Raw genomic sequence first — 27,447 nt, 5'->3', positions numbered from 1 at the left:
AGAAATAGGCTTAAATTCTAACTTGAAATTTAGGTAAGATAAGATTACCAACTTGTAAAATAATTTAGAAAGAGATTGGCTATCAAGGAAGGCTTAAGATCTCCATCTCTAGACATATTTAAGAGTTGAACGATCAGTTCTCTTGAGTAGTTTAATTTGGGGGGGGGCGGGGCAATGGGGGTTAAGTGACTTGCCCAGGGTCACACAGCTAGTAAGTGTCAAGTGTCTGAGGCCAGATTTGAACTCATGAACTCCTGAATCCAGGGCCAGTGCTTTATCCACTACGCCACCTAGCTACCCCCGAGTAGTGTAATCTTAATTACACTAGAGACTATAGTAGGCAACATCTTGAATTTCCCTTCTAGGTAAATTATTTCCTTTACTTCTTCACATTGTTGCTCCAGATGGCTCTGTTATCTATGCAGAATCTCATTCATAGCTTAAAATAAGAACAGCCAAGGTACAGGAATGTCCTTACCTTGGATTTTCTAAGGCAAATTAATCATATCCTTGTGTTTTGGGCTTTTTTTTTTTTTTTGCAAGACTCTCCTTACAAAGAGGAAAAATTGTTATTGTTATGTACCAGTCTGAATATAGGATTGTATTTTTTTTCCTTAAAATCTGGGTTGTACACAACCTAAGTGTAACCTATCATTGTTCCCTTTACTACCTTTTACATGGTTGTCATTTTAGGAAGAATTGGAAACAAAGAGACAGTAATCAAAATGACAAAGATTAAGATAACAGTAGTAATAAAAACAAACTAAATATCTTTATTTGATGACTTGTTTAAGTAAACATTTTAATATTGTAACTATGCAGTTTTTCAGTATACATTTTTTAAAACTTTCAAAGAGATCTCATTTTATAAAGAGATGCAGCCCATATTTAGAAAACATGTTACTCATGGGGGAGAGTTGTCCTACTGGCCACTCTTACATAACTAGTAATGTAGCCACTGTTTATCCCCTTGAGAATAAGAATAAATTAATAAGAAGACATTTCTGTCTGTGCCCTCTATGAAAAGATTATCAGACTCAGACTCATTGATTCTATGATGTTTTAAACAAATGAATTAAAGTTTTAATGTAGTGTTTTAATTAGTGATTATAGAAATATAATGAGTTGCCTACTATGCAGACGGTACAAGCCAAAACTTTGTACCTCATGCTGAATAAAATGGCTTGACTTTGTATGGGGTTTTTTTTTGGCAATGTAGGTCACTTCCAACATTTAACAACTGAAGTATAATTAAGCAGACCTCTAGGTGATGTTTATAACTACAGATTACATTTTACATTATCCATTGATTCAGCAGTGTCAAAGTATATATGAGTATGACCATAAAAATGAGACTAGTTTTTCTTTGTTAAAATAACTCATATATAACTCAAATTATGTACCTTCTGTGTTAAAATATACCGAAATGTTCGATTAAATAATTACTTTTATTTCTACACCTACTCAAAATATAGAGCCAGAAATATAAACCTACAATGTTCCTTGACACTTTTTAAATAAATCTTCACCTAAAACTATCTTACTTCTAAATTTTAGTTGTAAACACAAGTGACATCACAGGGAAAAGGGAGGCATTTCCAAGAATAAAACTAAGTGGTAGTATATTTTAGAAAATGTTTTTGCCCTACTTGGTTGTACATCTTGCTTCATATAAGTCTTTTTTTATGTCTTAAAGGTGTGCAGTGTTGTTGAGGACTTTATCATTTAATAGAATAGTTGCTTACTTTTTATTCTATCTTAGAGATTAAAGAAAATAGATCATCCTCCTCTGCCTCTAAGTCAGATGAGTTATTTTATGCAATAGTAAAATGTTTTCATTTCGGGGCCTATGTCACCTATACATAGAAAGACAGAAGTGTATATAAAATTTAGGTGTATACAAGTGTATACAATTTCAAATATTAACTGTAAAATATAATGTTAAAATTATTTAAACTTTAAACAGTGACAGTATCCAAGGTCTGGGGTCTCCAGCCTGTCATTTGAGACCTTTTGAGTAATCTCCAAGACTAACTATATAGATACTTCCTATGGATCTCCCCACGCTACACATGGGGAGATGGTAAGTGCTCCAAGAAACTGCCCAAGTATAAGTATTACAGAAACTGAGTATTAGAGTCACATAAATTTGGGATAAGAAGGGGTAAGTAATATGTCATGTTTGAGGGAGTAACAGGAGATACTTATTTAGTGAGGTAGAAGAAAGAACAGCTATGTTGGTAGGAGCAGGTGTTTGAGGCATTAAAGGAAGGGTGTGAGGGCAAAGACTCAGCTGGGTGGGGCTTGGTGGCTTCCTAAGGCAAAAAGTGTTCTGAAATGTTAGTTATTTCCTCTCTATCTGACATCTTCACCCTGGTCCTTAGGAGTTCTGTCTGTGCCCTTGAGGTGAGCATGGGAAAATAAGCTTCTCACTGGGGCCACAGAAAACAGTTTGAGGAAGAGGCAACTTGTGAGGTAAGCTACTCTGACCTAATATGTTCCAGTCTTTGGATGTGTTAATAGAAATTTAGTGTTCAGAACTAGGAGAATCATACTCTCTGTTAGCTGGGCTCCGTCTAGATTGTCGTGTTTGGTTTTGGAGGCCATACTTGGTAAGGAACATTGACAGTAAGCTAGAGTGCATCCAAAAGAAGACAATCAGGATAGTGAGGGGGTTCAAAATCATGTTATTTGAAGATTGATTAAAGGACCTACTTAGCCTGGAGAGAATTTCTTGTGGATGGGGAAGAGAGAGAAGAAAGAGATATGTAATAGCTTTCTTCAAATATATGAGGAGTCACCTTATGGAAGATGGGATAAACATTCTGTTGAGCAGGAGGGCAAAACTAGGACCAAGGGATAAAAGCTAACAGGGAGGCAGATTTCAGCTCATTATAAGGACAAATTTTTAAACCATCATGGAATAGGGTTTTGTTTTTTTTTAATATTAATGAGTCCTCGTTCCTACACATATTCAAGTAAAGGCAGGCCAACCATTTGGCAGTTATGTTTTAAGGGAGTTTTGAAGCAGTGAATGGATAGAGTTGGAACTAGATGATCTCTAAAGCCCTTCCAAGTCAAGTCAACAAACATTTATCAAATGCCTCCTAAGTTCCAGACATCACATCATATTAAGCAATAGGGATACAAAGAAAGGCAAGATAGTCCCTGCCTTAAAGGAATTCAATCTAATGGAGAATACATTCAAACAACTATGTACAAACAAGGTATATACAGGAAAACTGAAGGTAATTACAAAGGGAAGCCACTAGCAGGTGAACTTTTAGCTGAGACTTGAAGGTGGGAAGGGAATCCAGGAAGCAAAGAGGAAGAGAACTCAGGCATGTTATGTCATATGTGAGGAACAGCAAGGAGGTCAGTGTCACTGGATTATTTAGTGCATGAAGGGGTCAAAATATATGAATACTGGAAAGGTGGGATTCTTTGATTCGATAATAGGACTCCCAGGTTTTGTTTCTGATTGCCATTTGACTTACTAGGTGATATTGAATGGAGAAAGATAGGTTAGTGTGGTAGGGGAGACTGCTATAATAGATTTCAAACTTAGGCATTGAAGTGTTAGAGCCAGTTAAGCAGCTTCATACCCTTTACATTCATCACTGTTGATAATGGTAGATTGCAGAAAAATGGCATCAGTATTTAATCTTGACAAGACACATCTTTAAAATGAAGCTAGTTTAAATGGCATACAACTGAAACTCCTAGCTACAAGTACTCATTTGTGGGATTTTTCAGTGAAAACATATGCACTGTCTGAAGTCATTAATTGGCTCATATTAGGTAAAATACTATAGTAGGGCAGTTGTCTTGGATTTTTGCTGACCATCCAGTGCTTGCTGATAAGAGCAGAATTTTAGATCACTACAGTCAGTATTCATGGTAATATATGACTACCACCAGTGTATGATGTTATCAAGAGAGCATATTTATCATGATACTGTCATACAACTGCACCCCATAGTATTCTTAGCTCTTGTAATTATTTACAATTAGCAGTTTTTCTAATGTGTTAAAGTATCAAAATATAAGCAATAGGTAAGCTGTATTAAACCACACCTTACATTTTAAGCATAAAAAGTTAAATCATAATATAAAACAGTATCCAATATTTATCTGAAGGACTGCCTGACATTTTTACAAATGACACAACAAACTTTAACAAACTGGGAGATTTTTAATTAATGAAATATTTATGTTAAACATTTTAATACACATTGTAGATCCAAAGACTTCAAATCAGAATTAATTTCCTCATCAATAAATGATTAGATAATCCCTATTCTAGTTAAGCATTTAAATTATCTGCTAAAATAGGCTAGACCAACGGTTTTCTCTCTTTAGTTTTTTCACTCTCTGTAGCTAAAGGTGATGATGTAATTATCTCTTAATGATTTGAAACAGACTTTCCTTAAGACAATTATTCAATGTTGAAACTGAGCAACCAGAGATAAAGAGGAAAAAATCAAATCTGAACTACACAGCCCCCCAAATAGAGTACTGTGTGCTACTTTATGAACTGCTTATAAGCTAAAGCCCATCATTGTAGTAAAAATGGTTTCCTTTTTCTAAAATCCTTCCAACTTCCTTACTCTTCCAGTAGGTCAATAAACCAGTACTTTGACATCTTGAGGATTTCCAGATTACATATCTGGAGAATACTACCTCATCATAATTGTGTGTTCTCCCCAGGCATGTAGTGTCTCCTACCCTATTTATATTCTCATCTTGTTCATTAAAGTCTGCCTTGATGCAAAGTGAAAATGTCCTGGAATGAAAAGGCAATGTTTTTCAAGTTCAGGGGACCCTATTTTACTGAACCCACAGCCTTCATGCACAGATTGAGTCAAATCATTCCTTTGCTCAAAAATCTTGAGTGGTGCTTTATTGCCTACCAAGTTCAAACTTCTTTACTTGATTGATAGTCATTCAAGACCCTTCATAATCTGGCCATCCTGACTTTTCAGCTTACTGCTCCCATTTGTGTGCTCTATCCTCCTGCTAACAAGACTACTTATTTTCTGTCAGAAATATTCTTTAAATTCCAACTCAGATTCCATCTGCCTGATCACCCTTGTCTGTAATGACTTTCCCCTCCTAAACCCTCATCTAACACTTTCTTTATATTTCATTTATGTATTTATGCATTATTTTACATCATATTTATCTATATAGGTTTTAAATCCTTCTACCAGGTTTTAAGCTCCTTAGAGATTGGAACTGTATCTCATCTAAGCTTTGTGGCTTCCTTGATCCAATCCACGAGCATTTACTAAGCACAAAGCCAAGCTCTGGAGATACAAAGACAAACAAATCCTGCACTTAAGGAGCTTACATTCTACCAGGGAATCTAGCATATAAAAATGTAAATGTATGAGAGAGGGGGCACTAACAACTAGGGGAATCAGGAAAGGCTTCCTTATGGAAGATAGTACATGACCTGGGCCTTAAAGGAGGAAGCTAGAGAGCCTTAAGAGGCAGAGATGGAGAAGAGTGCTTTTCAGGGAGGGGAAGCAAAGGGAACAAGCATTATTAAATGCCTGTTGTGTGCCAGGCACCATGCCAGGTGCTTTACAGATATTACCTCATTTGATCCGCACAACAACCCTGGGGGGCAGATACTAATATCCCCATTTTACAGTTGGGAAAACTGAAACAGACTTTAAGTGATTTGCCCAGGTTCACACAGTTAGTAAATATTTGAGGCTGGATTTGAACTCAGGTTGTCCTGAATCCAGCACAGTGCTTTATTTATTACACCACCTAGCTACCTAAGTGCTATCCAGGCATGGGGTACAAGTCTGTACAATGACAGTTAGAGGCAAGAGATGGAATGCTGCATTTCATGAAAAGCAGGTAGACCAGTTTGAATTGTATGAAGGAGAGTAATGTTCATAAAGCCTGGAAAGTTAAGATTGAGGCTTAAATCGTGAAGGGCTTTAAATGCTATATTTAGGAATTTAGACTCTCATTTGAACTTCACAATTATTTCCCATCATTTTAGAAAAGATAAGAGATTATATCAATTGCCTAAGGTTACACAGTCAGCAAGCATTTTTTAAATGCCTACTATTATATATCAGTCACTGTTCTAAGTGATAGATACAAATGCAACAAATAAAGCAATTCCTGTTCTACAAATATGGGATAGGACAGAATATATAGATAAGTGTAGTGTACCTTATTTGACTTGTGTTCTCATTGCCAAGGGAAAATATTTTGTCAGGAATGGGTAGAAGTTCTTGACCAAAACCAAAATAAAAAATGAATGGCAAGTGGAAAGTCCCCATACTATACTTCTTTAAAAGTTAACGTTTAAATCCTCCCAGTTCTCTAACATGTTCCAAGCAGACATCTCAACATTTCATAGAAGGTTTGAGAAACAAAAATTTGTCTTTTAATTATTGTGGATTACCATAACTGAATAAAATTCCATTTCTCTTTTTAGAATATATTTTCAGAATTTATAACAATTGAAATGCTATTCCATGGCAAAGCTTTAGAAGTCTACACTGCTGCCTACCAAAATATACAGAAAATTGATGAAGATGAAGATCTGGAGGTAAGACTGTTTATTAATCCATAAGCCCATTTCTCATTAAACTGAAGGAATACTGTATAAATTTTCATGATTATAGTGTCTTAAACCAGAACATGGTGACAGTGATAGTAATTTGCATATCATAACATCACTACCCCATATCCCTTCTTCCTTTGTATTATTAAATTATGTACCTCTTATGAACCACACACCTTGTATAGTATATTCATTTTAGATGGCTTCTCCCACTACATTGAAACTTCTTTAGTGTCAGATGTTCATCTGCATCTCCCTTAGCACCTAGCTTCGTGCCTCAAACACAGGCTCTGAAAATTTTGTTAAATTGATGTTCAACTTACTTAAAGCATAATCTGAGATCTGAACTCTACAGGTGAATCTAGCCGTATAGGTCTTGGTTTTTTTTTTTAAGTATAGGTCTTGTTTATAGGATAAAGAGCAAGGTAAATGCCTTATCACTTTTGCTTTTCAAATTGTAGGTGGTTAGGTTAGTAATTATTAATTACTAAATAAAACTTATAAATAAGGAAGTATTATTTTATAGGAAAATAAATGTGAAAATCCTCTACTCCTGTTCCCCATTTTGGCATGGAAGTGAGTTCTCACAGGTCTAATGATAGATATGCCCATTTCAGTGTCAGCCTAGGTAAATTTCAAAGGGATTAATTATAAAAAGCTGTCAGCCAGGCAGTGTGGTAATTGCCATCCTACTAAAGTAAGGAGAAAGTAATTCCATACATTAGTGGAATTGTTTGTCACAGATCGAACTGCAGGGGACGTTGGAGGTCTTCTAGCCCAAACCCCTCATTTTACAGGTGAGGAAACTGAAGCACTGAGAGGTACAGTGACTTGCCCAAAATCCAGTGGCTGAACTAAGATAAGGAAAAAAGTTCTTTCTCCAAAGATACAGATGAGTGTCCTTTTAGCCATACTGTGCCTGTTTCAAATAAACTAGACTCAATATATAACCGTTATCCTGGATAATAAAATAAATTAGTTTTTTTTTAAGTTTCTCATAGACCTGCTTTAATGTTTCTCTTGTAGCCCAACCTTTTGTTGGGTTACATTTGTGCTTAAAATTTTGTGCTTAAAATTTTTTGCTTTAAAAGTCATGGTATAATATATAGAGCATAGATTTTAGACACAGCACCTGGGTCTAACTCTTACCTCTAATATATAATGGCAGACTTATCCAGGGTTATATAACCTCTCAGTACCCCAGGTAAACTCTCATCTTAAAACTAACTGCAGAGCACTTGCTGATCTGCGTTGATAGAGGGAGCATCCCCACTAAAAGTTCTAGATTTATTAAATTTACAGGTACAGTTTGGGGGAAGGAGAGATAAACACCTTTGAACACCTGACAACTTTAAGGATAGCACTAAAATTTTTCATAAATTATCCAAGATTTCCCTTTCCTCCACTGTGTTGGGTCCCAGCTAACTGAACAAGAAAGTAAAATCAAGAGAAGGCTAGAAGAAACTTATACAAAGATACGTTTGATTATTTGTGTATGACTACATTACAAAGTTGGGGTTTGGGGTTTTTTTGTTTTGGGGGGGAAAATTAGTCTCTGTTGCTTTTAAGTTAAAATTCCTGTAAATATTTTAATTAATTATGAGAGAACTTAGTATATACAGTAAGACTTTAGTGGAAATGTATTTGTAATTTTGAATCACAGCTCTCCATCAATTATTTCTTCATATACTCAGCTAGAATAGGATTTGTGCCAAAAAGTGTGAAGTTCCTACATTTCCAGTGTCATTTGATGAAATTAGCAAAAGACCAGCCCAACTGACACTTGCACTAAGTGACACTGTTAAAAAGCAGAGTTGTCCTGTGCCACTGGCCATTCATTGTTTAAAATGTACCTTCAGACATCACAAACCTCCCTTAATTGACTGTTGGGGGGCTAATTATGAATAAACCTGCTTTATTTCCAGGTGATTCTCTTTTAGAGTAATGAGTTATTTTCCTGCTCCTTAAAGCTTAAAGGGATGCCTTTTAAGTGTGAAATTTAATTATTTGTAGGAAAAGTCCTGTAAGTTGTATACTTATTTCCCCAGCTAAAAGCTCCATGCTGCTCAAATTTGTATCCCTTAAAGGGGCCTGATTCTAACACATAGTAGGTGCTCAGTAAACATTAAGTGAATTTACAAATGTTTATACCTTTTATAATTCTAATCTTCAAGCATAACCTCTCAACCGTAATCTTTCTAAAGTGAAGTCTTAATCCAGTGCATTGATAGCTTTAAAAATATACAGTATTCATGCCTTTAACTAAAGTAATAGACTGTTTGTTAAGGAATCTCCTTAACTAAGGAGAATATTATATGATATTTTGTTTTCACCTCCATGTATAATATTTTTTGTCATTATAATAGATTTTTCGGAGCTCTCTTTATCCACCTGACTATTCAACTCGTTTAGATATTGTTCGTGCAAACTCAAAATCCCCTCTTCAGAGATCTATTTCTGCCAAGTGTATATCTGGAACAGGACAGGTAAGTTAAAACCAAAAAATCAGTAAACTTTTTAGATACTAAAATTGAGGTATTTTAAGGACTTTGCCAGTCTTAAAATATTAACATTATTATTTTAAACTTGATTCAAAATCCTTTTTAAAGTATATCTGTTAAATGACCAACATGACCTTGGACAAATCATTTAACCTCTCAGAGCCTCCATTTCTTCATCTAGATTAAAACATCATTATGAGAGCTGGTATTTCACTATTCTGTCTGGTTGCTTGTAGAATTGTGAATCCTCTTTTGCATGTGCTAATATTGTTATGTCCATACCACATAGTTATACTGTACACATAGAATTGGATTAGGTGCCCAACTAGAATTTATTACTCCATATTGGACCTTTCCCCCCTACATAGGAAAAGTTGACTACCAAGCCACCAAATCTAGGAACGTTAATCTATAGAAAAATGGCCTGTTATTATTCCATTGGGGTTCATTCCTCTTCCTACCATACCTAGAAAATCTGAAGAGACTCCAACCTATTTAAGTGTCAGAACTTTAAAGGGTACATTTAAAAATAACTAAACAAAATTATATAATTAGTCTTACCCAACAAGTTTATTTTTCCTGCTTTTCTTTATTTCACCTCTAAATGCTTTGTATTAATTTTGTCTCTCTCCAGCTAGATTTCAGCTTGTTGTGCATACTACATGTGTTTATGCAATCAGTAAACATTATTATAAAGGTTAGATAATAGTCCCTGCCCTCATGGTAGCAAGATATGAATATAGATAACTGCAATACACATGAAATGACAAGTGTAATACTTGAGAAGTGCTACATAAGATTGGAAGAGGAAGATTGTTACCTGTTGGTAATAGCTACTGTGATTAAAGGTGGCTACATAGAAGACATATTTGAATCAGGCTTTGAAGAATAGTTAGAAATTCAGCCATTAAAGAGGTGAGTAGGAGGAATTTCTAGGCATACAGAATAATAAAAGCAATGACAAGGTGCAGGACCTGTGATGTTTTAGGCATGGAGTAAACCAATCTGATCAAACCTTAGAGTACATGAAGAATAGTAATATAAGAATTTGATTATAGATTGGTCCTCTAAATTAAGGAGAGCCTCGAGTGTTAAGTAAAGGACTTTGAACTTTACATAAGAGATGATAGAGAGCTACTGAAAATTTCTGAATGGCCATATCTTTGAAAGGACAAGACATACTCTAGCAGGAGTATGAAGGATAGTTCTAGGACCAAGTTGATGGGGATAATACTAAAGTAGAAATAGTGGAAATAAAGAAGTCAACAATGTAAAACAATATTGTGGTGGAATCAACAAGACGTGCTAATTGATTAGATATAGAATAGGAAAAGGTAATGCCAAGGTTTTAACTTTGGAAGATTGGATGAACACAGTGGTACTATAGAAAGAAATAGTGAAGAAGAAACATGTGCAGAAAGAATATCTCAGTTTGGCATATGAAGAGTTTGAAGTGACAGTTGACACCCAAGTAGTGTTGCTTGAGACAGCTCTATATATAGAATAGAAAAATGCTGGATTTGGAGTCAGAACTTGCATTCAAATCTTAGCTCTGCCATTTATTTTTATGATTGTGGACAAGCCACTTTATCTCCAAGTCCATTTTCTCATCTGTAAAGGGAATTTGAGGGGTTTACACCAAAAAAACAGGTGGAGTAAATGAGATTATTCCAAGTTCCATTGATAGAAATAAGTCTGTTAAATGGCAGGGTTTTTGGGAAAAGATAATGAGTTGTTTTGGACATGTCAAGTTTGACAAATCCATGTCAATTTAGTCAAAAATAACATAGGTCAAGGGTTGAGAAATGGGAAAAGATAATTCTGTTTTGGTAACTAAAAGATTATTGACCTCCGAGAGAACAGTTTCAGTAGAATAATGGGAGTAGGACTTATTAGAAGACAGTGACTAGTAAGGAAGTAGAAGCATTGAGCACAGGAAGTGTGTTTTGGGTTTTTTTTGTGGGGTGGGGGTCAAGTGACTTGCCCAGGATCACACAGCTAGTAAGTGTCAAGTGTCTGAGGCTGGATTTGAACTCAGGTCCTCCTGAATCCAGGGCTGGTGCTTTATCTACTGTGTCACCTAGCTGCCCCAGGAAGTGTTTTTGACAAATTTAGCAGTAATGGGAAAGAGAGAAATAGGACAGTAGCTAAATGTAAATCTAATGAAAAAGTTGTTTTAGGATTGGGAGATCTCAACAAGTTTATAAGCATATATGAAGAGGCCAGTGAAATGCAGATGATGAGAGATTATCACTGCTAGAGGAAAGTTCTGGAGAGAGATACTAATGAATAGGATCAAGTGATTTGCCTTAGCTAAGTAGTAAAGACATACCTCTTCTGTGTTGAGAGATGAAAATGCTTAGTTTGAGGAAAACCACAGTCAGGCATAGGAAGGCATTAGATAGCCAGTCTTTGTGGTTGCAGCTATTTTTACTTCTTGGTGATTTGGGGGTTTTGTGGGGATGGTAGAACACTTAGTAGATAATAGCAAGGCATGAAGGGTAAACTAAAAAGTTAGGGCCGGATTTTGAAATTATATGACATAAATTTGCAATTGACAGTCACTTTAGTTTTTCAACAGAGAGAATGACATTAGGGTTACCAGGGACAGAAATATGCAATACTTGAAAGAGGTCTCTTCCCCTTTTTTGGGCTTGTTGGGTGCAGTTTAGCATAGTTGTGTTGGTGAAAGTTTGAAATGGCAGACCAGGCTAGCTATATAGGCAAGTGAAGTAGGAAGACTGAAAAACAGATGAGAAAATAGAAAATGAAGCTATTAAGATTAAAAATTAAGAGGTGAAGAGTACAGGGAATGAGTTGTTGTGAACAAAATGTATTTTCAAAGCTGTTGAAAACAGTACAATTCCAAGAGATCCTGAACCTTGCTGTGGGTGAGATGGAAAAGGAGATGAGGTTTTGAGCTAAGTCATTCAGAACAATAGTAAAGTCTCCAAGGATGATGGAAAGGAAAGAGGATGACAGTGAGCCATCTACCAAATTCAGCAAAAAAGTTGAGTCACCTGAAAGTCAGCCAATGACAGCCACAGCAATGAGGAAAATAGTAAACACAAACTGCATATCAAAAGATTTAAAGTTAAGGAATATGTTTTAAAAGGACTGGATTTAGATGAAAAGGCCATGCTTTTTAAAAAAAAATTTAGAGTATAGCAGCACTTTTGTAGTTGGAAAAAAAAAAGTGGGTATTTATCAATGGTTCATGATACCACTGAACAAATATTGGAATATGAATGTAACGGTATTGATGTTCCAAAGAAACGATGGCCATGAAGAACTTCAAAAGTTTGTGAAGTACTGACTACTTGAATAAATTCAAAGCTAAGTAACCAGAGCCAAGAGAATTGTTTGCTCAGTGTACCCAGTAACATAAAGGAAAACACTAGAAAACATTAGATGAATTTTGACTTCAGAGGAATAACAATGAAAAAGTACTCAAACGTATGGCGAATCTGTAGGTGTAAGAATATATTGTCAAGAGTTGGCTTGTTTTACTTAACTTCTTTGTGGTTGTGGTTCACTTGAGAAGCAGCAGTGATGTTTTTTAAAGCATCGATATTTTCCCAAATTAAAACCAAAGGTATGGTCTGAAATTACATTAGGGAGCAGAGTTCCCACCCTTGATCTATTTCAAAGGACAGGAAAAGGCTAAGTTTCAGTTAAAGAAGTAGAAACAATGTTCATTAAAAAGTTTGAGGATGTAGGGACATAGAATAGAGGTGGGAAAGAGGTTTTACATATTCCAGTGAAATGGATTGTTAACGGTGGTTCTTAACCTTTTTGTGTGTCATGGACTCCTTAGGAAGTCGGTGAAACTTAGGGATCCCTTCTCAGAATGACGTTTTTAATATAAAATTCTATTTTGTATGTAAATTATCTACATATATAATAAATGTTTTTTGTATTTTTATACACGTGTGTGTAGTTTTGATATACAACAAAAGGCATGGGATTACAGAGAAAACCAATTATATTGAAAATTACCAAATGCAAAAAAAACAGACACAGATTAATAACTCCTGGGCCAAGGAAAACTGGGTCTAGGGCAGATTAGGGGTTGTAAAAAAAGACTATCATAATTTCAGTACAGTGGAAAATAAAGTGGTATGACATGAGTTAATCATCCCCAAAATTTGAAGTAGAATTTGGAGTCCCCCTGTTTCATTGCCAGTTCTCTTTTATAGCTAACATGGTAGAATAAAAAAAAAGCTCATGGTTTAATTACTCTCATTTATGTCTTCATCCCCAATGCAAAGCATACTGCCCAAGCACATGATAGACATTAATGTCTGTTAAAATTTGGATCTCTATGGAGGAGAGCTGAAGATAGTTGGCGGCTGGCTGTTCAGATGGGAGCCATTCTGAGCTTTCTATTCTAGAATGTCTTACATGTTAATAAATATTAATTTTTCTTTTAAAACATTGCTTTGAGAGCCAGTGGGACATAGTAGATAGAGGGACAGCCTCAAAGACAGAAAGTAGGATAAAGTCTTCCCTCATGGGCACTGGATACTAAGCCTCTTAAAACTCTTAATAACTCCAGACAACCCTCTAAAATGGTGTCAGAGTCAACAAACTTTTTTCAAAATGCTTCCTATGTGCCAATTGATAGAGCTACAAAGAAAAGCAAAATATGTTCCTTGCTCTCAAGGAGCTACCAATCTAATAGAAGAGCCAATATGTAAATAAGATATATATATATAAGATATAATGATGGGCATTTTAATTTTAGAAGGCAGCATATGCCAAACTATAGCTGTGTAAGTTTCCATGGGAGTTAACCATACCGATAAAATCACAAGTCCTGTCCCAAAACAAATGCTCTTAAGTGTAAAAGAATATAAAGTTTAATATTGCAGTTAACTTTGTTAATTTGTATTTTGGGGTAAAAAAAAAAATTGATAAAAGATGACTATATAGACTTTTTCTTTATGTATTTAAAGGTTTATATTTGCTGATGGTTATTTTTATATTAAAAATACCACAAAAGGCTTCAACATTTAATATTAATTACACGTGATCCGTTTACCTTGATATTAAATTTCAAAGTCAGTATTCACACCCATTTTAATCCCTGTGCTTTTTTTAGGTTATCGTGGTATACTGATGCACTTAAATTTTTAAAAATACTCATCCCAATGTAACTTTTGGCTGACATAATGACATGCTATAAGATTAATTTTGTAAAGGTTAGATTCTAGTTAGAGATTCTTTTTGAAAATACTAAACTTTTGGGGCAGCTAAGTGGCACAGTGGATAGAGCACCAGCCCTGGATTCAGGAGGACCTGAGTTCAAATCTGGCCTCAGACACTTGACATTTACTAGCTGTGTGACCCTGGGCAAGTCACTTAACCCCAATTGCCTCACTAAAAAAAAAAAACTAAGCTTTTTATATGTAAATAGCTAATGTTTTATTTGCTTCTGGTGGCATATGAAAATGCTGTTTTCAAATCTTCAGTCCTTAATTATGGGATTAGAAAAAAGCTAAGTTAACAGCCTAAAAACTTTAATGCTGTGATTTTTTTTAAAATTATCATCTTTTTAGAATGTGTTATCTTATTGCCCCCTTATTATCTTAAGTTTCATGTATCCTCCTGGTCAAGGCAGAACCTTAATGATTTTGCCCCAAAGGCCATCATTGCTAAGACCTATGTCATATAACTTCATCTTATTTTTTCATGCTTCATAGTTTGAGTATCATAGCCCTTTTAATCACAAAGCATAATTTTATTGTAGGCCAGTGCACCCCTGTTAAAGTAAAAATAAAAGGATCCTGAAAATAAAGAGTGGTCAGTATTCAGATAAAAAAATGATTTTTGTTAAATTTCATTTTTAGCAGATTCCCACCAGTCGGATAAGAAAAGATCAGCAAGATGACGACGAAGAGGATGATGATGAATTAGAAGTTACAGAGGAAGAAAATTAATTTTATATGTGCTTTTAAGTTTCCCTCAAAATCAAGGCTTCTATTAAATTGTTCAATTTAGATAAATTGTTAAAATTTTAAAACTAAACACATATGTATATACATATATACACACACCATTAACAAATATTTCCAAGAACCTAAAGTTTTTAAAAGTTAATGGCTTTTGAGGAATTATCCTCAGAATGGAATGTGATTAAAGGAAATTTCTGAGGCCCTAAAATTAAGTTGCTAAAATAAAATTTAAAACATACTGTTAGTTCCATTCTTTTACCCAAAGTTAAATGATTATCTTGAAAACTATCTTTCAGATGTCATATCACAGATAAATATGACAATTGCCAAAAGAGCTGTATCACTTTCTCTTGGTTTTCTATATAGCTAACAGTTTCCATGCATTCATTTAAAAAAAAAAAAAACCTACCAGTTAAAATTCCTTCAGAATCATTCTGACAAACTAATAACATTCCATAAAGTACTTAAATGCAGTTTTACTTGTTACCAATTACAAAAGGTGAGGAGTCTTCATTACTTTCCAGGCTAGATTACCTAGTTTAATACCTTAAATAGTCAACAAGGAATAAAAAGCAAAAGAATTAAAGTCTAAGGAAATAGGTTGTCTTTTTATATATTACATAAAATATAAAGGGAGTAGGTTGATAAAAGGAAAAAAAATATGGGGCAGCCTTCATGAATTTCAAAAGGCAATTATTATAATGTGATCCTGACTTTAAAGAACTTATTATTCCCCATATAGGGAGACACAAACCACTAGTAAAAGTAAAGAAGGTCTGAAATTGTATTAGGATTTCTAAATACTAAAATTTATTATTACTGATTCTTGTACCCAGAAATATCAGGTTGGCAACATTTGAATCATAGGATTTTGGTATGTGACACGTTTTCATTTCCAGGATTTCCTTCTGGGAAAACATTTGTAATATTATTGCATTGATTCAGACAAGCATATTTTACTAATTGTGAAATTTATTTCCTTTGGAATACTAGAAAACCAACTATTCACAACACATAAAATAAAGGCTTTACAAAAACTATGTTGGTTTTGTGATTTGATTTTTAATAAAGGTAATGCTTCTGAAATATTACAATTAGTATATAATCATTCACATGTTTTTCATATACCACCATAAAAATGTTTAAAAAGTTACCACAATCTGATGTGTATTACTAAAGTTAGCCAGTTATACATATGGAAGGTTCTTACTATTAGGACTCTAGTAAATAACATTTTTTCTACATATCTAAACAGGGGAGTAAGTTCTCTCTGCCCCATGTGACCTTCCATTAAAAAAAAAATTATTTCAGAAATATCAAAACACCTAAAACTTTTTTTTGAACAAGCTTATTACTTTACATTCCTGGGGCTTTTTCAAGCTGCTCCCATTATTTTCAAAATTCCTAATGTTGACAGTTGATTAATCCATTTTTCTAATTGGTTTATTCTGCTTCACTGGAGAATAAAGGGTTACCTCAAAAAATTAGTTCTGGGTGGTCTTTTTCAGCACTCAACATTTTTTTTTCTGGGGCATTGGGGGTTAAGTGACTTGCCCAGGGTCACACAGCAAGTAAGTATCAAGTGTCTGAGGCCTGGATTTGAACTCAGGTCCTCTTGAATTCAGGGCTGGTGCTTTATCCACTGGGCCACCTAGCTGCCCCCAGCACTCAACATTTCTAACAAGATAATGGTTACACTCAGATTCCTGGTATTATTTACCTAACTACTGAAATTAAGCAGTTAAATAATAACATTTCAAAGCAGTTTTTCCCCCAAGGATGCCAAGTTGGTGTAAATGAGTTTACCAAGCCCTTGTATTATACAGACCAAATGCCAATAAAACAAGTGATTAAAAAAAAGCCTAGTAAATTGTACTTTTAATAATCCTGACATCCACTTCAAGGAGTATATTGCCTTCTACTGATCACTACCTATTTTAAATCTTCAGTCACAAGTTTATACCATTGTCTCTGAAACTTAATAGAATGCTGGAAAAAAAAAATTGGACATGACTCCTTAGTTCATTAGTGTACTAGTATACCTGTATGTCACTTGCAATAGACTTTTTTTTCAAAGTACACTTCACAGATTAGGCTTCTCAGAAACGATATCAAGATATAAGTTGGCTGGGTCTGAATACAACGATTTTCAATATTTCTAAGAGCTGAACTGAATTTTATTTTCTTGTTTATTAAGTATAGTGGGAAGGGACATAAAACCACAGGAAAACTTCAATTACAGAACTTTAAAAATGAAAACAGTAATTTAGTCCAACACCCTTATTATCCAAATAAGAAAATGAGGCCCAGAAAGGTTAAGTGACTCAACTTATCACACTTAAAGAGCTGGGATTTAAGAAAACCTTAAAATGGTTAAAACAATCTTCATAAAGAAATAAGCTGTAGAAGTATATTGCGAAAAGGCTCTCCAAATCCAGAAAAGAAAAAAAAAGGAACTGTGGAATATGGATGCTGATCGGACCATACTATTTCTTTTGTTTTTGGTGCTGTTGTTTTTCTTTTTTGAAGTTTTTCCTTCTTGCTCTGATTCTTCTTGTATAACATGACTAATGCAGAAATATGTTTAATGTTATATATCAGATTACCTGCTGTCTAGGGGAGGGGGGGAGGGAGGGAGAAAAATTTGAAATTGGAAATCTTATCTAAACAAAGGTCGAAAACTTAAGTAATTTTTTTTCTAAGTATTTTGTAGGCGCCATTAAAAATTACAGTCTAAAAGAAAAGCAATTATGTTTGTAGGTTGGAAACCTACTAGTAAATTTTTTTATAAGCGACCAGCTCAAATACTGATACAGAAATTTTATGACATTTTCTTTGTTTACTAAAATCAAGGGATACCTGAGTCTTTTAGAAATTGCTAGGCCTAATATAAAAGTAAACTTAAAATTATATGTATTTTAGAATTACATACTATAATGTATTTGCTATGCTAGAATTCCCCAAAATTTTAAATATCTTTTGAAATTAAATGCAGCAATCAATCCAATTCACAAAAGTGGCAGAAACTTGAAATACTTTCAAAACTATGCAATACAATATTCAAAAAACTTATAAAATTCGATTTTAGAGTATATTAGTGTTTACCTTTGGTAAACTAAGTCTTTGAGAAGAAGCAGTATGTTGTAGTAGAGTAGGGTCATGAATGCCTGAATAAGTCCCGAACCTACCACTTTCTAGTTGTATGAGTTTATACAAATTATTTTACCTCTTTGGGTATTAATTTCACATCCATAAAAAATTATTCCATAATCTCTCAGGTACCTACCAGGTATACTATAAATGACAAATATTAACAATGTGAACTTAGATAAACTGCTGTTTAGCCCTGAAACCACTCTGGATCTGTCTATTCTTCCTCACAAAGGAACCTAGAAAGTTCCTATTACTTTTATATATCAGACTAATGCCTGCAGTTAATAAATCAAGCTACCTCACAAACTTTGTCAGATATTATTGAGAGGAATAATAGTGTTATAAGTTAAAAGTATCTAGCCCTACCTAATTGTAAACAGTTAAAAAAATTTTTTTTGGCTGGGCAATGAAGGTTAAGTAACTTGCCCAAGGTCACACAGCTAGTAAGTGTCAAGTGGCTGAGGCTGGATTTGAACTCAGGTCCTCCTGAATACAGGGCTGGTGCTTTATCCATTGTGCCACCTAGCTGCCCCACCCCCCAGTTTTAACATTTTCATTAAAAATTCCCCAAAATACCAATCTGGTATATTTGGGGTTTTTTACCTTCATTTTTATACAAACACAAGTAAACATTGAATAAGTTGGTCCGTTCAGCTGTATCTTTATTTTTTTTTTTAATTCTGTAAAGTAATGAACATGGAAACTTTAGGAATCCCTGTGAACATATGAAACAATTTAACAAATCTAGTAAGATTTTCACAGAAGAAATTTTCAAGTTTACATTCTGTCCATTTTGGAGTATTTAACATGGGACTAAATACAGTATTATCCAAGGTGGGGGGTTAGGGAATTGTATTTGTACAGTCAGGTAAGCACTGAAAATGTCATACCTGAACAATCATGTAACATTTCCTTAAACATTCATATAAAGATACTATGGACTATGGAAAAGAGGAATTTCCCAAATACATTACAACTCTACTTTTCAATTCTTGAAGTTAAACTATGTAATTTACATAAATCATTTAAAGGATTAGTGCTGTCTTCCTCAGTCAAAGAATAAAAGCATAATGAAATTGAAAATTTAAAAAAGTTAGATGGCAATTTGCACACACACAAAAAAAAACTTATGAAAAAAGATCTAAACATTCCACTATTTACAACTTGCTCTGTTCACAGAAATTGTCAAAATTAAAGGTTTGGGGGGTTTTTTGGTAATTAAAAATAAACACTTTTTTTTATACAAATGCATTTTGCTGCACCAATACTGTGGGGGGAAATTTCAATTTATAAGTAGCCTCTAGAGCAAAATTAGTTTAACTTTACGTGGGCCAACTGGTCTGTCATTCAGGTCATTAATAGCAGCCATAGCCTCATCATAGTTTACCATTGCAACAATGGCCTCCCCTAATGGTAATCCTTGTTCATTATACTGTATTGAAACTGATTCTGGTATTACTCCATAACCATGGAAAAAGTCCAAGATTTCATTGACATTTGCTTTAAATGGAAGATTCATTATTTTAATAGGAGTTACTCTACCTGAGCCACAATTGAAATTTGGATCAGGCATAAATCTGCCCTCTGGAAAGCCTCCCATGTTATTATTTCCAAAATCAAACCTGCCAAAAGGTTCACTTTCTGGGGGACCAAAATTCATGAAAGGACGAGGACCTCTGAAATCATCAGGTGGGCACATGAAATCATCAGGCGGTGGTCTAAAATTATCCGGTTGCCTGAAATCATCTGGAGGGTGTCTGTCTGGAGGGTGCCTGAAATCATCTGGAGGGTGTCTGTCTGGGGGATGCCTGAAATCATCTGGTGGGTGTCTGTCTGGGGGATGCCTGAAATCATCTGAAGGATGCCGGAAATTGTCAGGTTGTTGACGAAAATCCTCTGGGGGATGCCGGAATTTTCCAGGAGGGCCAAATGAATGCATAGACGGTCCTTGTGTATCAATTGAATGGGAATGTTCATCTCTATCTCGTGTCTGTGAATGATCTTGCATTTTCTCACCTGGGATTGATGAAATATTCACTCCAAACTCCTGCATTTGTTCCTCAGATATTAGCCTTAATAATACCTCTGTTCCCAAGAACCTTCGTCGGTTTAAACTTTCAGCTTTCATTGCCTGTTCTTCTGATTTAAATTTCACCAATGCCTCTCCCAAACCAACTCCTTTGTCATCATAAAGCAAGTAAACATCCTCCTCATCAATAGAAAATCCGGCAAAGAACTTCTGCACCTCAACTTTAGTGACATCAAATGGAAAATTTCTTATATATATGCACAGTTTGGGGCCAGAATGTCCTTCCCGGTAGTTTTTTTCTGGAATATGCCCAGGTCGTTCTCTCCCCACTGATCCTGATCTTTTCTTTTCATAAGATTCAATGAATTTCAGCATTGTTTTTTTAGATATAGGATCAATAAGAACTTGACGATGAAATAATATAAATTTGTGCAAAGCGAGAGCAGAATTATAGTCTCTCAATGTCTTGAACATCACAAAGGCAGATCCTGTTCTTTTCTGATCCTTATACAAAAATTTAATCTGGTCACTGGCCAGATCTGTATCTCTAAAGAAATTTTTTATATCTCTCTTCTCGACACTTAGTGACAGATTTTTTAAGTGAACATAAAATCCATATTTGTGAGGAGAACGAGAGCGTCTTTTCACTCTTCTTGGAGATTTTGATCGTGATCTTTTTTTTGAATGTGCATCATTTATTCCTCTTTGTGGAGAACGCTCTTCACTTCGGAAATGAACTTCATCCTTTATATCTATACTACCACCACAGTCAATCCATTGTTGCTCTGAAGCTGGACTAACTTCAACAAATCTTGAGCCCATGTAATGTCTATGGCGTTGAAGCCCTCCTAAAGCATCATGAGATGTAGCAAATTTTACCAAGCAATCACCATTATTTCTGCCAGTTGGATGTTTTAGTAAAATGATTCCATCCACACATAATCCAGGAAAGAAAGCACGTACTTCATCTTCAGTTGCTGAGTATGGTAAACCACGTAAAAATAAGTAACGGTTATCTGATTTGAATGTACGTGTTTCTTTTCTTGGCCCCGTAATACCATGTCTTGTACCATTGGTATGAAAACCAGCCTCTGGATCATCCGAAGGATCATAACCAGGTTTATTTATTCCTTTCTTAATAGCCTCAACTAAATTAGATAGGCTGCCAACCCCTGATGCACCAGAACTACTAGATCCTGGTCTTTTGGAGCCTGATATCAGTTCTCTTCCTCCACGATCAAATCTTTTTCTTTTCATTTCTATGGTATTCTGCATTTCTGTCTTGCTGCTAAGAAAAAGCTCTACAGGGGAGTCCTTGATAAACCCTCCTGACCGACTCATGGCACGTCGTGCATCTTCATCTGTTGCAAAAATAATAAAAGCCTCCCCAATTTCTCCTCCAATTATATGCACTCCTCCATCAGGAATATTCAATCCCGAGAAGAAGTGACGAATATCCACAGGCCCCGCAATAACAGGAAGCCCCTGTAAACGGATGACTACAGCCATGCTGAGCTCAAACCACAGCAATAATGACCTGCAGACAAAAAGGTACACATAATAGCAAGTCTTACTTTTATAATATCTTAGCACAAACTAAACCTTTAATTACTAGTTTCTGTCTCATTCAAGATTTGTGAATGAAAGCGAGACTCAAGTTCACAAAACATATTGATCCTATCTTATTCTAAAGAAATCATGGGAAGAACTTTATCCTAACTTAAAAAAAAGTAAAAACAACTTCTTCCTCAAAGAAACATCCCATATCACCTGCCCTGCACAATCCAAATGCCAAAAAAGAAAAAAAGAAAAAAAAAGCAAATCTTCCATGGCATGGCTACAGCCTGCCAATTGCTGCTTCATACCAAGACCAAACTCTTTTTGGTTTGACTTAGAAATCTCTCTTGCACTGAAAAGTCTTAACTGATATAATATTAAAAGACAAAAATAAAAACTTTAGAATTAAAATTATTCACCAACCATGATGAATTTTGTTCTCAAACAAGTTCTATCAGTAGATGATTTCTGCTCACCAATGTAAAACTACCTAGCAATGGCGCACTGTAGATCAGACATAAAGAGCAGAAGCCATAAGTACCCAGGTGTACAATTCTATTTTTCCGGGTAGAGTTCTGTGAGAAAAGCCATGATCTTTGACAAGGCTCAGTGAAAAGCATTACGCTCTAGACAGCTTACCTGTTTGTTTATTTTTTTTTTCTCGAAGACCTGATAATTCTGTAAAACCAACTTAACTGTGGAAAGAAAATGAAACATAATTAATGCCTGTTCCATCTGTATTTTGTCTTAAACAATGCCAGATTACTGTAGAATGTCCATTTCAGTGGCTATAACACAATAGTGAAGCACTGTAAGGAACCAGAATTATGGGCACATTTTGAAATATTCTTCTTTGTTCCAAGGGCAAATCAGGTCTCCTTCAGCAAAAAGCCACATACTGTGCCTTTGCTTAAATTTTTTTTTAAGTAATCTGATTGATTCCATTTTAGAAGTAGAAAAGAAAATATAAAATGAGAATTGAGGTCAGCAAATGGTGAAAACATGCTTGAAATTAATTGATCATCAACTGTTCCACAATGAATAGCTGAAACTCAAGAGCTCCAAGACTGTTAGGAGGAAAACCCTCCATTACTTCCATCCAGGAAAGGAACAAAAATCTAGCTCATGATATGATTATAATTCTCTTCCTTCCTCCTTTTTGAAACTAACCAAAATAAAGCAACAGCCCAACCATTCAAAGTACTAAGGAAAGGAAACCATAAAAGACAATGCCTGAAAGCCTTCTGTCATAAGTAAACCACACATCCAATCCAACCCAAGTCTCGTCACCTGTGACACTTGTAGATACTGGATACACAGTGCCAAACTTTCAGACAGAACCAAACTTTCATGTACCCAATCTCCTTTAAAAAAAGAAACTAGTCTTCATTAAAACCTTGCAACAATCCCTACATCGTCGCTAAAATTAAATGAGCTTTTACTGAACAGCAACATAATATAGACTAGAAATCCTACAGATAATTACTGTTACACAGAAAAATGTAATTAACTAAAAAAATACTACATACCAGTTACCCACCAAATCAGACAAAGCAGCAAGATCTGTACAGTAAGATCTTAATTCATTTCAAAGCAACCAAATTGCACTTATTTACAAAACGTTCTAAATAAACTATAGAAAAATCAAGTGAAACAGTAACATCACATTAATTTGGAATATTTCATTTACATATCCCTTCAACTTTACATAGAATATTCCTCACAATAATTCTGTAAGAAAGGTTGTACAAGTATTTTTATCCCATCATAGACTGAGATGAAATGTTACAGAAAAGTAAGGCTCAAGCAGGTTGAAGTGACTTTCCCATAGTCACACAAATAAGTGCCAAGGCCAGAACTGAAACCAGGCCTTCTATTCCAAGGCCAGAACACTTTATACTACACCAAACTTACTCTCAATGAAGGGAGTTTAAAGGAAGGGTAGTCTGAATTAGTCAAAAGTTCATATTATGGAGTATTTTTTAAAAAGAGTAACTACTTTCTGAGCCATGCAGAACTAAAAGCATGTCCAATTAAGTGTCTTATGGAGCCTTATTTATAAACAAACAGGCTTCTTCTGTAGTTAATTTTATATTTTAAAAAAGAGAAACTTGAAAACTGTTGAGGGAGATTAAACACATCCTGACCCCTTAATATTTTCAAAACAGAAATCTTTAACTGTCTTGAATTAGGATTAATTTCAAATTAATGAAATTTACTGTAACTATACTACTCACCAAGAAAAAACTGCCAGGAATACTCCTAATCTTTTCTTTTTATAAAGGAATATCTATAACACTCTGAAAGTAGCTATGATCACTCTAAGCAAACTTCTCTAGCACTGGGTCTATGCATAACTACAGAATTCCCTGATCTAAACAATGTCCAGAAAACTTTTTTATATATGGTTAAAACAGATGAAAACAGTATTAACTATAGAACATATAGTTACACCTTTACTCCTAAGGTAAGGTAAAAATATGCCTACTATAAAGTAAATTGGTTTCCTGAAGCAATTTATATTCCTTGCAGATATAAAATTAAATTAAAGGCTTTTGGAGGGATATGGTACTAGGGCCAAAAGTGTGAGGTTTAAAACCATCTCTAATGACACTGATATTAAAAAAAGTAAGTCATTTTAATGAAGTAGTTCAGTGAACACTTAATGATTCCACTTCAGAATTATACTAGATTTTTTTAAAGGTGGTGGCAATATGGTATTCTAATGAAGCACCATAGCTACACCAAACATTCCAATGTGTTTCATGAAAACATTTTGGTCTTGACAGGGTACTGGGGAAAGGGCAAGTTTTTCACTCTTCAGTGAAACTCGTCTGGCAAACTAACCAAGCACATCCAAATACAAACTTTCAAAAGTTTGCCAAACCACCAAGTTTAATCTTTAAACTGTTTCCATGTTTTTTTCTACCCTCATACCAAAAAAAAAAAAAAGACAAAATGACAGTAACACAAGACACATTCAACTGTACTCTGAAAACTAAGTAGAGAAAGTTTGCCTACTTTTGTTGAGTTACACATAGATGGTCAGCCACAACAAAAACCTTCGAGGCTAAATGAAATCTTGAAGCAGGGAGGCAGTTTACAAACAAGTTAATTTAAAAGCGAACTCAACTGCAACGAAGACATCGAGTTTACACAACCACTAAATGCAAAATTGTTTTCACCAGTTCTTCCTACAAGATCAACAAATTAAAGTCTTCCTCTAATTTGACCCAAAAAAAGACACACACACAAAAACAAAGCACCACCCTTCAATTCTGGCATCAGATCCGCTCTACATTCTTTTAACTAATACACCTGAAGTTGACTTCCAGATATGACGACAAAAACCGTGATTTTGCTCTCAGACTCGGACCAAACGTGACTGATCCCCCAACAACTCTACGGGTCTCTCTCTTCCTTTGCCATTCTCAATTAGTTTCTAGCATCGGTGGACTGCCTATCTGGGTGTCTGGGAACGGTTCCCTCAATTGAGCGCCAAAGCCACTGACTGCCCAGAGCCTTAGTCTCCGATAGACACAAGAAAATAATGGAGACGATGGTTTCCACGGGGTGCACGGGATTCCCCTCAACATCCTCCATCCTCCTCAAAGGGGGGGTCCTCCAGGGGCCTCCATTACCACGGGTTCTAGAGCCAAATGCCGTTAGAGTCCGTCCACATTCCCAAGAGAGTCAAGCGGCTCCTTCGTTCCCGCCAGGCCAAGGTCGCCAGATGGGATCCGACGCCGTCCCCCAGGCCCGGGGCCAGCCCCCAGGGTCACTCAAGCCCGACCTCGCAGGCGCCTCCGTCCGTCTCCCCGGCCAGGGCCGCGGGCACTCAAGTCACTCGCTCCCCCCAGGGAAGCTAGCACCCCTACCCAGCGGCTCAGGCAAGGTCGCCCGCTACCTCCTTCCTACCTAACTCGGGGGAGCCGAGGGGAGGCGCGCGGCCGCCGCCTCCTCCCTCCCCGAAATCGAGGTGGGCCTGGGCCTCCCCCGACCGACACGGCGCCGGGGGGCCGGAGCCCTGGTCCCAGAGCACAGAGGAGGGTGTTAACACGGAGAGAGGGATGCGGAGAGAGGGATGCAGAGAGAGGGAGACGGGCAGCGACCGCCCGCGATCTGGAGGACCGCGCCGCGGGAGCTACGGCACGGCGCTCTTGTCGGGGACGCTGCCCGCAGCAGTGGCGGCGGTTACTTCCCTGCGCGGCCGCCGCCGCCGCCGCCGCCGCCGTTTCCGCCGCTTCCTCCTCCGGCGCAGAGGGGCCCCGCCTCGGCCTCGGCCTCGGCTCGCTTCCTCCCCCCCTACCCCCCCCATTCTCCCCCCCCCAACTTGCCCGGACCCCTCCCACTATTCCTGGAGCCTGCAGCGTAGTTCTTCCACAACCCGGTTATAAACACACACCGCGGCTCCCGAGTCCCAAGCCCCCAGCCGAGTCTGGGAGGTCTCCTTCTGCAGCACAACCGCTTCCCGAGAAAAAAAAGGGGGGGAGGGGGGACAAAAAAAAAAAAGCTCCAACTCAGAGCAAGCCTATAACAAAATGGCGGCGATTTCTACCCCTCCCCCCGGGGTCTCCAGACAAACCGACTTGCAGTTGGTCCGCTCATGCGCCTTCCCTTCTCAGAGCTCGCGCTCTCCCCTTCCTCCCGCCCCTCTTCGCCAGGCAACTCATGGCGCATGCGCATTCGGTCTCCGAACTCGTTAAAGTCTTTTTTTCCTCAAGGAAATCTGCCCCTTCCCTCTACTTTGTGATTCCTGCGCAGGCGCTACGTCTGTGTCTGCGTTTTGGTCTCCCGGAAATTTAGTGAGGAGCAAAAGGGTAGATGTCAGTTAATCCGTAAACATTTCCAAAATGCCAACCACGTGCCAGGCACTGTGCTAAACGCAGGGGATACAAAGGCATAAGACAGTGCCTTCAAGGTATTTACAATCTAGTAGGGGAGAAAGACAACACCTAAAAACCACCTAGAAAGCAGGGTGGGGGAGGAGGCAAGAGAGGGAGGGTATAAGAAGAGAGGAATGCTGAAGTCCAGGACAGCATCAGCTTTAGAACTCACATCTCCTCCGTACTCTCTATGTCTTAACCCTTCCTCCCTTTCGCTCTGGGCTTCGTCATTGTCTCCAGAAACTGATAAATTCAGCCCGGTAATTCACACCTCCTCCATAGGAGTTCGGCCCCTCCCTCCCTTTGATTGGAAGAAGTGGAAGTTGGACGTTTGAGAGCTCCTCCCAGATCCTCTATTTAACAGGACCAAGGGAAGTCAGACACTTTAATCATTTTTCAACTGACAGCTCCCCTGGACTTTCTCAGTGTCTCCAGAAACTGATCGTTTGGTGAGAGGAATTCAACTCTCTAACTCACACCTCCTCAGTACCCCCGCCTGCACCTGAGGCTCTTCCTCCCCCTGATTGGAGAGGGTGAAGGTTGGACAGTGAAGAGTTCCTCCCAGATCCTCCACCATTTAAGGAGGGCACACAGGGAATTCACCTCATCTCTTACTGATCTCCAGGATGTTTCCAGAAACTGATCATTCTGCTCAAATAAATTCAACTTTGTAACTCAGACCTCCTTAGATCGTTCCCCACACCCAACTGTATCATGCCCGTGCCTAAGAGTTGGGTGCTTGTCCTTTTCCCTCCTACCCGTCCTTTCA

General features: G+C 36.7%; 2 protein-coding genes across 7 annotated transcripts in view; one reads left to right on the top strand and one right to left on the bottom strand.

Annotated features, from left to right (window-relative positions):
• The window catches only part of CIBAR1 (CBY1 interacting BAR domain containing 1), a 41,365-nt gene extending 23,855 nt beyond the window's left edge, over positions 1-17,510 (top strand). The window contains exons 5-7 of one of the 3 annotated variants that reach the window (XM_043976798.1): positions 6,467-6,580; positions 8,962-9,081; positions 14,949-17,510. In XM_043976798.1, coding sequence (XP_043832733.1) covers positions 6,467-6,580; positions 8,962-9,081; positions 14,949-15,038 — 324 coding nt within the window. In that variant the 3' untranslated portion in view covers positions 15,039-17,510. The remainder of the gene's footprint in view (positions 1-6,466; positions 6,581-8,961; positions 9,082-14,948) is intronic. The other 2 variants (XM_043976797.1, XM_043976796.1) reach the window with 2 other exon arrangements.
• Positions 17,511-18,822: 1,312 nt separating this feature from the next.
• RBM12B (RNA binding motif protein 12B) lies at positions 18,823-26,936 on the bottom strand. 4 transcript variants are annotated; one of them, XM_043977266.1, is made up of 3 exons: positions 26,851-26,936; positions 22,432-22,487; positions 18,823-21,772 (listed from the first exon to the last, which is right to left on the bottom strand). In XM_043977266.1, the coding sequence occupies exon 3, from the start codon at positions 21,742-21,744 to the stop codon at positions 19,507-19,509; it is 2,238 nt and encodes a 745-aa protein (XP_043833201.1). In that variant the 5' UTR covers positions 21,745-21,772; positions 22,432-22,487; positions 26,851-26,936; the 3' UTR covers positions 18,823-19,506. The 4 variants fall into 4 exon arrangements, with proteins under 4 accessions (XP_043833201.1, XP_043833198.1, XP_043833202.1 ...); XM_043977263.1 differs by lacking the exon at positions 26,851-26,936 and adding an exon at positions 26,198-26,396; XM_043977267.1 differs by lacking the exon at positions 26,851-26,936 and adding an exon at positions 25,711-26,017.
• Positions 26,937-27,447: the final 511 nt, after the last annotated feature.

This window comes from Dromiciops gliroides, chromosome 1 (assembly GCF_019393635.1).
Source record: "Dromiciops gliroides isolate mDroGli1 chromosome 1, mDroGli1.pri, whole genome shotgun sequence".
NCBI lineage: Eukaryota > Metazoa > Chordata > Mammalia > Microbiotheria > Microbiotheriidae > Dromiciops > Dromiciops gliroides.
Note: the sequence above shows the minus strand (reverse complement) of the source record. Positions and strands in the feature narration are given on the sequence as shown.

What these genes read in the sequence shown, in the direction of transcription:
- RBM12B (XM_043977266.1), bottom strand. Translation starts at nt 21,744, where the DNA reads ATGGCTGTAGTCATCCGTTTACAGGGGCTTCCTGTTATTGCGGGGCCT.